The sequence below is a fragment of the Gossypium arboreum genome, chromosome 13 (genome assembly GCF_025698485.1).
Source record: "Gossypium arboreum isolate Shixiya-1 chromosome 13, ASM2569848v2, whole genome shotgun sequence".
NCBI lineage: Eukaryota > Viridiplantae > Streptophyta > Magnoliopsida > Malvales > Malvaceae > Gossypium > Gossypium arboreum.
In genome coordinates, this window is record NC_069082.1 from 121,020,930 (window position 1) to 121,034,752 (window position 13,823).

Genomic DNA, 13,823 nt, shown 5'->3' on the forward strand with positions numbered 1-13,823 from the left:
CAAGTATCCAAACTTACCTAATTAATTTACCTAACAAAGTTATCAAAGTTCACAATAATTCAAATACATACATACATATATCACTCACACTAACATCGGAATTATACCTTATTATCATACTCATATAAGTTGTTTATATAAACAAAATATTATTCATAATATTTTCATAAGCCAAACTTTGACCAACTTCGCACAAAAGCCTATACATGCCATGTAAACCGTAATGAACTTTTCAAAAACTACTGAGATAAGCTGGATAGTGTGACTTGAGTGCTGATCCAATTGTCCAACATTCTAAAAATCTACAATGACATTAAACAATACAGATAAGCTTAATAAAGCTTAGTAAGTTTGACGAGTTAAACAAAAATATTATCGAATTAACTATAATAAATTAAGTAAAAAAAATCATCCATGACAACTCTCTGTCATTTACAACTTCAACCGATAAATATATCCGTATTCAAATCAATACAAAAATAAATAACATGTCTTTCAAATTCATTAAATAAATCACCTTACTGAGATTTTTCCATTCAAAGAACGACTTACAGATAAGAGTACATCGTCAACACAAGCTCGTAAGAGTTGGTCCACCCAATTACGCCAAACAGAAAGTAAAACACGAGAGTTTGCAAAAAAAAATTGAACTCCGATTTACTTGGGAATAATACCGATATCTCCCTCTAATACCATCTCCACTCCAAACCCCCTTCATACACCAAATCACGAATATACTCAAGTCTCGCGTTCAATCCAGACTAAGTATTAAATTCAATAATATATTTCCAACAATAATTCAATTCCAACAATATAACATATATATAATACCAATCATCAATTGATACAAATGTTAAATTTCAACCATACAAACTTAGACTGAATTGTAGCAATTGCAAACCGCTATTTTTTCTTTTTCACGAGTATCTATAAGATTTTGATCTACAATATAAAATTACTCATTCATTAGCATATATTTCATTTCCAATTCATTTCACAATTAATACCCTTTTATTTTTCAAATTTACATAATACCCCAAACTTTTACAATTTTTACAATTTAATCCCTTAATTAGTTAATCTATCAAATTAACTAAGTTTCTCAATCAATAATATATCAAAATATTCTAGGCCCTCATACAACCCCTAATAAACCTAAAATTCACTATCAAACCTTAATATTATGACATTTTCATAATTTAATCCTAAAATCAATATTTAACAAAATCACTTTACAAAATCATCACACAACAAAATAAAAAGCTCCAAATCCATGTTATTTATCAAAAACATCTAATATTTATGAATGGAAATTTTTAACATTTTTAATAAAATAAAAAACGAAGGTACGATTTAGCTAGACCTAATTGCAACGATCTTAAAAACATAAAAATTACAAGAAACAGTTAAGAATTGAACTCACATGAAACAAAAATGAATAAAGCGACTTAGAGCTCCTCCTATGGTTGTTTTGGCCGAAAATTGAAGAAGAAATGCATAGAAAGCTTTTAAAATTTCAATTTGTTTGTTTTAATTTTATCAAAATTACAATTTTTCCATTCAATTGCTTTATTTTATTATTTTAGGAATATTTATTACTTAATTCCTTCCTTATTTATTAATCAATCCATTTAATCACTTAATTATTATAATTAGTAAGTTTTACACCTTTTTCAATTTAGTCCTTTTAATTAATTAACTATCGAAACGTTAAAATTTTTCAACGAAACTTTAATACCACCTAAATGAAACTTCATAAATATTTATAAAAATATTTATGGCTTGATTTATAAAAATGAGATTCCGATTCCTCACTTTCACTTGACCTTAGGGTCTTACCCCTCGAACCTAATAAATCATTGTAAAACATAAATTACCAATTCAAAAACCATATTTGACTCATAAATATTAAGTACTAATATTTTCGAGCTTACTCGTCGGATTTGGTGGCCTCGAATCACTATTTCTGACATCACTGAAAAATCGGGCTTTTACATTATATGTTTATGGCATTAACAAGTAAATATTATATGTTTATCATGGAAATCAAGAAAAAGAGAAGAAAGAAGAGGACCAATTGCAGACAAAGGAAAAGGTATGGCCAATGAGTGAAGAAAGAAGGAAACTCTACAATCAAGCCTTGTTTGTAAGTACTATAAGGATTTAATCCTATTTCTTTAGATATCTATAGTAAGAATTATAAATTAAGTGTTTAATTTTAAATTTATGTATAGTAGTAATTTAAAGGACTAAATTATAAAGATAGTAAACTTGATACAATAATTTGAATGAGAATTAAAGTGGTAAAGTAAGTTATGTGTATTAAGAATATTGTATGTGTGTGAAAAATATGTGGAACTAAATGGAAGTTAATGTGAAATTATAAGATTAAGGGATAAATTGAAAGAAATTGAAAGTTGTTATAATTGATACTAAGCCCAATTAGATGGATATGAATTGTTAAGATATTAATGGCATGTCATTAAGGAATATATTGTGCACTTATTGTTTATTCGCGTCGACGGTGTTCAGTTATCAGCTTCAACGGTGTTCAGTTATTCGCTACGACAATTTTCAGTTTTTTTCCGTATGATAAATGTGGTTGTTACTATGAATAATTATACATGTGTATTTACAATAAAAAACGTAGCTTACAATTAAGTTCTTGCAGTTTAACGAATAGGTTAAGATCAAAAGGGAACCTAGAAATGGTACAAAACCTACTATTCCCATCACATCTCGAGGCCAAAAGAATATGACGTTTAAATTTTGGGTTAGAATGACATGTACATAGGTATTTAGTGTGTGTTTTTATTAGGTATGACTAAAATGCAAACTTTTATAAACTTTATAAATTATAAGAACTTAATCTAAATGTTTAAATAGTATGATGGTAAACTGGTGTTATGGTGATTTTAAGTGTTTAAATTATCAATTGGTTGGTTTGCTATTGAAATTTGATATGCAAGGACTAAGGTATAAAAGTTTAAAAATTGCAAAATTTCTTTCAATTTTGGCCCACACGAGGTCAAAGAGTAACACAGGCTAACCGTACAGTCGTGTGAGTGCTGAAATTGGTCAAGTCTCAAAGACTTACATGACCATGTGGTAGACACGATTTGGCTACACGGCCATGTGCCCCTTTTTCACAAAAAATCATATTTCACTTTAAAACATTGTTTTAAATATTAAAATGTTTAAGAAACTTATCGGGCTCCCCCTATCATTGATATTGTTTAATTAATGACTCAATAAGTTACAAATAAGTTCCAAATGAAACTTTGCTTGTTAAATTTTTATTGGTTAATGCTCTAATATTTAATGTAGCATTCCTATATTTGATCCAATAGTCGGGTTAGGTATAATGGTGTTATAGACGTGATCCCCTACTAGGCATAATCGGCCCTACCTTCATTCCATTAAACAAAACAGAATAGTAAACTATCGTAATGCACAATATCATCTAGTCAATCCATTGGTTAGTAAAACCCATCTTCATCATGATAAAATGAAGGAAATTCCAATCCATCCTATCATACATATAATAGATGATTTCAATCCATCAGTAAAACTTTGCCTACCTTTCCCCGGCCCTTACTTTTCATATAATGGATGATTTCAAATGCAACAAGAATATTATTCATGATTAATCTACCAGGAACAAAAGCATATTGCATGGGAGAAATCATACTAGGAAAAATAATCTTTAATAGGTTAGCAAAGACCTTGGCAACAATCTTGTATATCACATTACATAAAGCAATAGGCCTCAAATTTTGCATGCTGCTAGGACGATCCTTCCTCAAAATCAAGACATTATTAAGAGTCTCAAGAAAAGCACAAGTTACCCACTAATAATGCTCAAATACATAATGACCTACAATCAACCAACATGTAAGAAGAAAAGTAGGATTCATATTGTCCGGTCTTGGAGATTTGATAGGATCCATGATCATAACGATGTCTTTGAACTCCTTCTCAATACATGAAGCAATCAGAGCTGCATTCTAAGTATCCATCACCCAAGCAAGAAAATTCGAGAAAGCATTGAAATCAATGTGGGAAGAACTCAAGAATAGCTCCTAAAAATACAACAACATAATACCAAACATCCCATTAGCATCGGAACACAACTGGTCGTTCACATCTCAAAGCATATGGACTCGGTTTACCCTCCTCCTTTTAGAAGCATGAGCATGAAAATAATGAGAATTTTCCTTACCATATTTTAACTAAAATGTTTTTAATCTTTGTCACCAGTACACAACCCCCTGCGCAAATAAATAACCTAAATCTAAATGCCATTGAGCAATCTCGGGTGCAGTGGGATATAGTCAGCACTTATGGTCAATTTTCACTTTTAACTCTTCAATATGCTCCTAATAATTACTCTCTAATCGCTTCCTCCAATCTAACAATCTCCTGCCACGATTCTTCAATTTCGACACAACCACCATACCCAAATCATCATTCCAACTAGACAACACCACCTTATAGAGATTATGAAACTTACGAGCACCGCAAGTAAGCATTAAAGATTTTGGTCAGAAGTAGCGTTGACCAAATTATAGAGATTATGAAAAGGAAAAAGCCTAATCCATTTAGCGTTCGCAAAAGCCCGGTCAAGGCACTCCATAATCAAGTCATCCGTACCTCACCCTCTTTCCCAGGTGAACACAAAACCTAACAATAGAATTTCAGTCGAGTAATAGTAAAAAAGACAACCCCAAAAACCACACAAATGAGTCGGGTAATTGGCACGAAAGGTGCTAATGGGGTCGGATTTGGTTGAGCCTAAGCATGATATTAACATACTTTATGCTTACCCAAGCCCGACCCGACCTGAACCAAAATATGAGCATAAAATTTTGCCCAAACCCACCCATATTTGCAAAAGACTAACCCAAGCCCATTTTAGGCCCTCCCATATTATATTTTTTAGATATTTTTAAAATATTTATATTATATTATTTTAATATTAATAATTTTATTATTTTTATTTATTGCAATTTTTATGTAGTCATCTTAACATTATTTTAATATTTATATTAGAGTAGTATTATATATTCAGTATAGGTTTATTTTTTTAATGTGTTATAAATTACATAATATATAAAATAATATAATATAAACTTAAAAATAGGTCGGATCGGGCTAAAATTGGACTTTGAATGTTCAAGCTTGAGTCTGATCTATATTTTGAACAAACCTTTTTTTTTTTGTTCAAGTCTATTTTTCAAATATAATATTTTTGTCCAAATCTTTTTAAATTTCAAGTGAGCCTTTAAGTTTAAACGGATAACCAGATACACGGGACTAATTGATATACAAAATTTATCAACAAATTATTAAAATCCTCCGAGCATACCCAAGGGAGATTATGACGAGAAGAAAAATTCCACAGCAAGGACAACTATCTTTTATTTCCACTAATCTTGAAAAACCATAAAAACTTGTAAGGCGCCAACAAAAATTTGTAGAATCTTCAATAATAAGTCGCATATTTAGAATTAGTCTTTTATTTTTATTTTAAAGATTTTGATATTCTATTTTTAATTTAAAATATAATTTAATTTTAATATTATTAAAATATTTTTGTTAAATTTAAATTTATTATAATATTTTTTATATGGATATCAAAGAAGTTTTTTTTTTAGTGTTTGATTTGTGCTTTAGAGTTGATTTATCCAAAATACATAATTAGATATTAATATTAGTAATTAACTTCTATCAAATCAACTTTAGAACTCGAATTAAATCATATCTATTGGATCGTACTTGACAAATTAAATGCAAAATTAAACAAATTCATAATTAACACTAAATTTATTCTTTTAACAAAATCATGAAAAATTCAATAATATTATTAACAATTAACTTCCACAAAATCTACACTAAAACCTAAATTAAACACTAAACACTGTTAACTTTGATACCAAAATATATAATTTTTATCATATATATGTATCGATTAGACCAAAAATCAATACAAGTACCACACTAAAAAAACCGTGTCAAACTCGGATATTAAATCATATAAAAATGAAAAATATAATGAAATAAGGTAAAATTGAATCAAAACCACATGGGACAAATATTGGACTTAAAACTCAAGTTTTCGAAACCAAAAGAAAAGAATGAAGAAAGTAGGAATTTTGGCATAGAGTTGGAAGCTATGAATGACAAATAACAAGTAAGCTTTAATCACTAAACAATGAATATCAACAAAATTTAGGAATCTTCCTACCAATCCGTAACCTTTTTTTTCATAAGCTTCAAAGTCTTGTCTTGTTGAAGAAATTATGATAAGTGATTCCGATTTAATTAAAAATTATTAACTATTTATTCTATTAAATATAGAAAATAATATTTCCAAATTGATATAATAATATGAGATCAGTTTTAAAGTATTATTTTATGCATGATAAATGTAATTATAATGTTAAATTCAAAAGATTGTAAAACTGATGGTCGAAATCTTGAAGTTTAAGTTTGTCGTATTAGGAAACTACATATAATAAACATGAAAAATGTTTGTTCTTTTTTTCCCTTAGATACGGTGAAAATTTTTGAAACTTCAAAGTAAGGTTGTCCTAAAAACAACATTCTTTGTCATTGTCACCAAAGTAGATTTCATACTTTTCAACATCACCAGTACCTGAATTACTAAATTTAAAGAATTTTTCAACATATTATTTGATTAGTATATGAATTGTATCTTTTTATTTGTGAGTATTCGATTGAATCGAGTCAAAAAATTTCTAGTTAGTCGAGTTGACGAATCCTATTTTAGCAATTGAACTCAATTTAAATTTTTTTCGAATCAAGTAAAAAATTTTTGAGTCGAGTCGAGTTGAATTAACAAATCTTATTATTTATACTGAATGTTCTGTTTACATGGACCGATTATTTTATTAGTAGACAAAGTACAAGCTGTTAGATTCATTTTGAGTAAAGGAAAAAAAGAAGAGTGGGGCGATTCGGGAAGGAAAGTAAGACTAATGGGTAAACATTTATCAAAATGACATAATTTTACCTTTTCTTATTTGGATTTTCAGATAACTTGCATTAGAGGTGAGCGTTCGATCAAATCAAGTAAAACCGTTTCAGTTAAATTAGAAAAAATTAATAATGTTAAATTAAAATCTTGTACAATATAACTATTTCCATGTTAGAACACATCAATTTGAAACAATATATATTTGAAATTTTTTAAAGCAAAGTAATAAAAATAAGATATTTTAATATGATAAACTTAAATCATTAGTCACTTATTTAGATTTCAAAATTATTATTTTATTAAATTTTTAAATTTTTATATATTTTTAGATTTTTAAAAATTTTATAATTTTTAAATATACAAATTTTAGAATTTTTATAAATAGTTTAAATTTTAAAATTATTTTAAAATTTGAAAATTACTTTTATTTTATTTTTTGTAATTTTTGTTAGAGAGAGACCAATTTGCTCATTTTCAAAATTGATAGGGACCAAAACAGTATTTATATTAATTTGTTATTTGAATTATTCGAGTTATTCGAATTGTAAAAAGTCAACTCAAGTCGAACTCGAAATCTGAAATTTCTTATTCAAGTTTACTCGAATAATTTGAATAACCTGAATAACTCGATTCGATTAACTCGAAATTTGAATTTCTTTTCGATTTTTTCAAATCGAATCGAATTTTGCTCACCCCAAATTGAATACATCCATAATTCTGAGTTTCATGTTACTTTTTTTTAAGAGACATGTCAAATCCATGGCATCCCAATTCAATTGAATGGGATTATAATTTCTTATTCCTAATCTATAAAATAATAATTTCGATCAAATTACACATCACAAAATACTAAATCTTCTAATTCTTTAAGAGGTTTCTTTAAAAGATTAGTGATATAACTAGACAGACGTTTCAAATACAATACATGAATTACTGGACATGCCAGCCTTATGTATCCCATTTGATATATTCGTATTCGAGAATCAACAAATTCAACTCCGCATTGTTTACAAAATTTAAAACCCTCCTTTTGATTTCTAATTACTCGATAATTTCCACAAGCGCAAATTCCACAAGGATTGGACCATGCAATTTGTAATTTACACATACTCAAATTACTATTTAATAGTAAAAAAATATTTTTTTATTTATATTTTTCATTATAAAAAATTGCATTTAATATTTTTATTTTAATAAATAGTAATTCAGGCTTTTTAGATCAATTTGGACAAAATTTGATTGCATTTCAACCCGGCCCAATTCATGGACAAGTATACTCTTCGAGTCTGCAAATCCTTAATTTGTTGTCAATTCCAAATCCTTTGTATGCTTATTTCTCTCTGATGAAATATAAAGAAAACTTTATTCGCCAATGAATAACAAAAGTTACATGCTATTAAGAAAGGATGATGGAATCTCCAAAGGCTTAATACGAATGGATTTTACATAATATTTATGATCATGTTCCCCCACTGTAACATCTTGACATGATGTTTATAGGTTTATTAGAGGAGTAGCAATGTCTGACTTAGTTCCCATTTTCTTCTTGCACTCCAATTAAAGCTTGCTGCAAACATCCAAACAAACAAGAATAAGTAAACATCACATGGATCAACAGGCAAGAAACAACATGGATGGTTTTCTTTTCTTTTTGGTAAAAGTAGAGGCCGAAGCCTCGGAATAAGAAAAGTGGTTGCAAATGCTCGGAATCTAATTAATCCGTATCTGCTGGGTTCAGAACAGGGACAAGGTTGATTACCTGAAAGCATGACAAAGTGTACAGCACATCGCTTGATGATATTTGGTGGTGGAGGACAATTCTCATCCTGAATCAACATTAAGACCCACATCAGTTTCGCTTGTGTATCATTATTACTCGGACTAAAGTGTAGGTGTCTCACACGGGCATGTTTAGTTTTCTTAAACACGGATGTTAGACACAGATACAGACCTGAGTGGGCCTTCCAGCATCACAAGCACACCATGTTCCTCTAACTTCTTGTATAGCTTCTCTGCTGTGATTTTAGATCCCTCCACTATGTCAAAAAATATCTGGTAAAATACAGTAACATGAAGAATATAAGCATGGTAATTCAGTTGGTAAAAGTGATTCTCTGCAGCTTTCTGATCCAACTTTCATTTCAGGCATTTGTTTTTAATTTTTTATATCCAGTTTTTCTTGGAGAGCAAGGTAGCAACAAGTAAAAAACAGGATTGTAACTTATTTTACTCTATACTCAGATAGATCGAATCGCAACTAGGGGTACATAATTGAGCGAAGCCAAGCTCAAACTTGCATTCTACTTGAAATTCAAGACTCGAAGCTCAACTTGCTTGATAGATCGAGCTTGAATCAACTACAACCAAACTGAACCTGAGTACTTCGCAAGTATAGGTGTCTAGTTTAATGCAAAGTGAATGAAAAGATTGTGATTATTGCTAGTTAATAACGAGCATACTCACGATATTTGTTTCCACTGCAGCAACATTGACTCTTAGACCTTTAATTTGATTTAGCCCCTCTGAAACAATACAAAACCAGCATAAAATCCAAGAATTTAATTTGATGCTCGACATAGGTGTTGGATACGAGTATTTCACGAAAAAATGAAGAGTCAAAGCAATGAAACCTCAAACCATAATTTACCTGCTAACACCTTAGCCTTCTTGTGATCACCCTCGAGCTTTGCAACATTTTCTTTTAAAGCAACAAAAGCAGCAGCACAAATGAAACCAAGCTGCCTCATCCCACCACCTAAAGTTTTCCTAAGTCTTCTAGCCTAAAAAAAACAAAGAAAACGAAGTTTGAGGATAAATTTCGGTATATGGCAGAGGTCTTTTAGCTGGAAAAACTTCAGATTTTACCTTGCTAATAAAGCTTTTGGACCCAACAATGACGGATCCAACTGGAGCACCTAAACCTTTTGATAAGCATACCTAAAGCATTCAAAAGCAAGGAAAAAAAAATCTAAATCCATTGTTTATAAGATAAAGAAAATTGTTGAAGTTATATTTCTGGCAAAAGACAGTTTAAATTAAGATGAAGTATACCGAGACCGAGTCTGCAGCTTGTACAAGCCTGTTAACAGGAACTCCAAGTGCCTGGCAGACCAATACTTCAGTTAGATACCGTGATCATTGACAGCTTTTGTGTATACATTTAAACACAGGCATACAACACCGATAAAAGGCTAGTCGTGTTGCCCAGATTCTTCATTTTCTAAAAGTACCCATGTTTGATACTTATATCCTATATTGTTTGTTTGGACATTAGTATGGAGGTACATGATCCTCCAAAAACATGAAATAACTAGAAAAAAAAATTGAACATACTTGAACTAGACACATATTTACAACAGACACCGAGTGAACATAGACTGAAAATATAAAAATGTGTTGCTCACCACAGATGCATTGAAAATGCGAGCCCCATCAATGTGAAGCTTTAAGCCATGCTTCTTAGCTAGCTCACCAACTTTGTCAGTGTATTCCGCAGACAAGCATCTACCCCCGGTGCTGCATGGATTGAGTAAACCATAACCAGAGGATTTCAATATGTATATAATCATATTGTCGGCGTAATCATAACTTAGAATTTATAGTACATATATGACCCATTCTTGTAATGTAGTGCCAATGCAAAAGTAGTTGCTTCGAGTCTTTATTTTTCTTGAAGTATCCATTTCTGATGCATATCCAGATACATGCTCATTGTTCAAATTGATCATGTTTAAAACATTTTCATAAACTAGAACAAAACTCTTACTTTGCATGTGAATTCTCCAAGCAAATGAGCCTTGTAGTTGGGTAAACAATCTCTCCTCTTGGGTCCCTAATGGCGGCTTCAATCAAACCGATGTCCATAGTTCCATCATCATTGTTCTTCACCGGCCTTGGATGAACACCTCCAATGGTTGAAATCCCACCATTCTCATAAATATGGATATGACAATTGTCACCAAGAATGACTTCACTTCCCCTAATATCACAATGAACAAGAACACTAATGAGGTTACCCATGGTGCCTGATGCAACAAATAAACCGGCTTCCTTGCCCATGATCTTAGCGACTTCGGATTCCAACCGGGCCGCGGTCGGATCAGCACCCAAGACATCATCATCAACTTCAGCAGTTGCCATTGCAGCCCTCATTGCCTCAGTTGGTTTCGTTACCGTATCCGATCGAAGATCTACTGTTTTGGTCACCATTGTTTCTGAAATTTATCCACAAAAAATACCAAACAAAAAAACAATCCAATGATTCCTTTCTCCAAATGAATTACACCAAGAAAATTGATCCTTACTACATTTCTTCTTCTGGTAAAAATTTTCCCTGCCACCAAGAGGGAATTTTATACCATACCAAGAACATGTTGAACTAATCCCAAGAAAACTCAAGAAATCCATCCATTAAAAAAAATCTACAAACCCGTTTAAAAAATGCATATTATATATATGCATGTGTGTGTATAGAGAGAGACGGCCATATTTTACCAGTTGAAGCTCTTCTTGTTCTTTGCCTTACAACCCAGAACGAAAAAGTGGAAAATTTGCCTCTACTTTTCCCAGAAAACTGAAAATTGCAGCAAATTTCCTTGACAGAAACAGTTTAATTGTTTCTTATTTCTGCATAAAGAGAAATGCAAAAATATTAGAACCCAATAATTTCACACTTTACAACAAATATACTTACTACGTGCAAAATATTAAACCCGAAAAAAGCAGAACTTTACCATTGAAAGGAATTTCAAGAAATTATGGGCTTATGACACCTTAGGCTTCAAACACTCCACTTTTATAGCTAAACTCAAACTAACTGTTCTGGAGAACAAAATAATCTTCAGTGAACCAACTTGACATGAAAAATTAAAAAAAAAATCTTCTCAAAGTTAAAGACATCATGTTTATACTTTTAAATCACCCATAAAATAGGCTGACTAATAAAGTACTGACCCCAAGAAATGAAACTAGACTTAATTAATAACATTCAAATACCCTTTTTTCTTTTTGGGGGCCTTTTGATCATATCTTTGTTGGAAGAAAACAAAATAAGGGAATTATGATTTTTTGTTTGTTTCTTTGATATTTGGTTTCCATGAAGGAATCAAATAACACATATGAATTAGTGGGTTGATTTAGCTTTTGTCGTTTTTATATCTTGTAATGTTGGAAGTTTGCGAGAAGAAAATTTCCTTTTGGCTTTCCTAGTAATAATTTGGAGTTTTAAATCATGCATGTGATTTAAATGTGTTTCAACTTGATTTCTTCACCAAAAAAAAAAATATTTTTCTACTAGGGGATGAATTCAAATTCTCTTACTTTGAAGAATGAAAGTCAGCCAAGAAAATTGTGGATGACAGATTCATTGTAAGTAATAAAAGGTTAACATCAGATTGAAAAGCTAGCAAACGACCCCCCACAATACCTGTTTCAGTCAATTACGTACACGTATTACATCGTAGAATCTTCTTTTAAAATCAAAACTAATAGTGTTACAAACGAAAAAACAAAACTTATATATCAAAGATTTAAACAATTTAAGAGGAAAAAAAAAACATAGATGACACTATCAAATTTATGCACAAAACAACTATGGATGCTTTCTGCGCCTTAGAATGCTAATGATAAGAACATGCATGCATGCATGGTCGATCATTTCAATCATTTAAAATAACATCATAGAGAGAAGAGTTTAGTTTCTTATGTAATAAATGATGTATGTATGTTTGTATATAAGCATACCTGCGTGAGGCTTAGAGGATTGAGAAATATTTTAAAGAAGATTTTTGTGAAGAGAGAATAGGAAGAAGAGAAGAGAGAAGGCTTATTTATAATGGTGGCTCAAGCAGTCAAAGCTTATCCAGTGTACGTATTCTTGTATTCTTGTGTTTCTATTTTTTTTTTTTTGGTTTATTATATTTGTATAAAATTCAATATGGTAAATAAAATTTATATATTCCTATATTTATATCAAATTTACATTATTTTATGGTGTCATATTTTTTTCTGGGTTCTAAAATACAGGGTGTAGATAAGGCTGCTTGAAAATTGGGTAAGCAAATAGAATGGGAACAAATATTTGGGATTAAAGATTAAAATAAATAAAACAAAACATACTTTTTGACTAAAAGATGAAATTCTGACTCCTCCCTTATGTGGCCATCACAGCACATTGGTAATGACTCAATTGGATAAATAATAATAACAATAATAATAATATTCCCCCACGAGCAGAGTGAGTTGCAGGAAGAGAAGGTTGGTTGCCTCCTGACTGAAGAGAAAAAAATTAGTGATGAAGATGCGATGGGTGTGAATTCACTTGATTTTCATTTACAGTCAAAATCATGGCACTTGGTGTTCTTTATTTTCAGATTGGGTGCTGTCTGTTTTAACAATACTGCTGCTTGTCTGCTTCTTTTCTGTGTTTAAGCTTTTTTATTTGCGCTACTTGGATCCTCTTTGAACATGCTGTTTTGGACTGTGTTTGCTTTTCCTTTGAAATAACACTTTGATACACTTGTAATAAAAAATAAATAATATAATACATGAACATAACACAAATGTAGTATCATAAGATCTAGCTATATTCAGATATGGGATGACCTTTTTATCAATCAAACGCAGCTGCATAAACCCTAATAAGAGGATAATTTAGGTGCAATGCAAAATATTTTTCTCAATCCCATATTAAGTACACTGGCAAGCATGAGTATGAAAATATGCGACAGAATTCTTTTACCCCTTTTTGTGTCCCTTTATGTGCCCTCAATCCGGACTTCCAATGAATAAAAAGAGATAATGGAAGGTAACTCGATGAGAACCA

At 30.7% G+C, this 13,823-nt stretch overlaps 1 protein-coding gene and 1 long non-coding RNA gene across 4 annotated transcripts; one reads left to right on the forward strand and one right to left on the reverse strand.

Annotated features, from left to right (window-relative positions):
* Positions 1-8,300: 8,300 nt before the first annotated feature.
* On the reverse strand, positions 8,301-12,829 carry LOC108461219 (low-specificity L-threonine aldolase 1-like). 3 transcript variants are annotated; one of them, XM_017760972.2, is made up of 12 exons: positions 12,743-12,829; positions 11,734-11,821; positions 11,495-11,626; positions 10,767-11,214; positions 10,405-10,516; positions 10,052-10,102; positions 9,866-9,937; positions 9,648-9,780; positions 9,464-9,522; positions 8,952-9,052; positions 8,760-8,826; positions 8,301-8,567 (listed from the first exon to the last, which is right to left on the reverse strand). In XM_017760972.2, the coding sequence occupies exons 4-12, from the start codon at positions 11,207-11,209 to the stop codon at positions 8,529-8,531; spliced, it is 1,077 nt and encodes a 358-aa protein (XP_017616461.1). In that variant the 5' UTR covers positions 11,210-11,214; positions 11,495-11,626; positions 11,734-11,821; positions 12,743-12,829; the 3' UTR covers positions 8,301-8,528. The 3 variants fall into 3 exon arrangements, with proteins under 3 accessions (XP_017616461.1, XP_052879655.1, XP_052879656.1); XM_053023695.1 differs by lacking the exon at positions 12,743-12,829 and adding an exon at positions 11,996-12,145; XM_053023696.1 differs by lacking the exons at positions 10,052-10,102; positions 12,743-12,829 and having other exon boundaries at positions 11,734-11,986.
* On the forward strand, positions 12,507-13,561 carry LOC128286396 (uncharacterized). Its single transcript, XR_008276937.1, has 3 exons — positions 12,507-12,865; positions 13,025-13,052; positions 13,169-13,561. It is a non-coding gene; the product is annotated as an uncharacterized LOC128286396 (long non-coding RNA).
* The last annotated feature ends 262 nt before the right edge of the window (positions 13,562-13,823 follow it).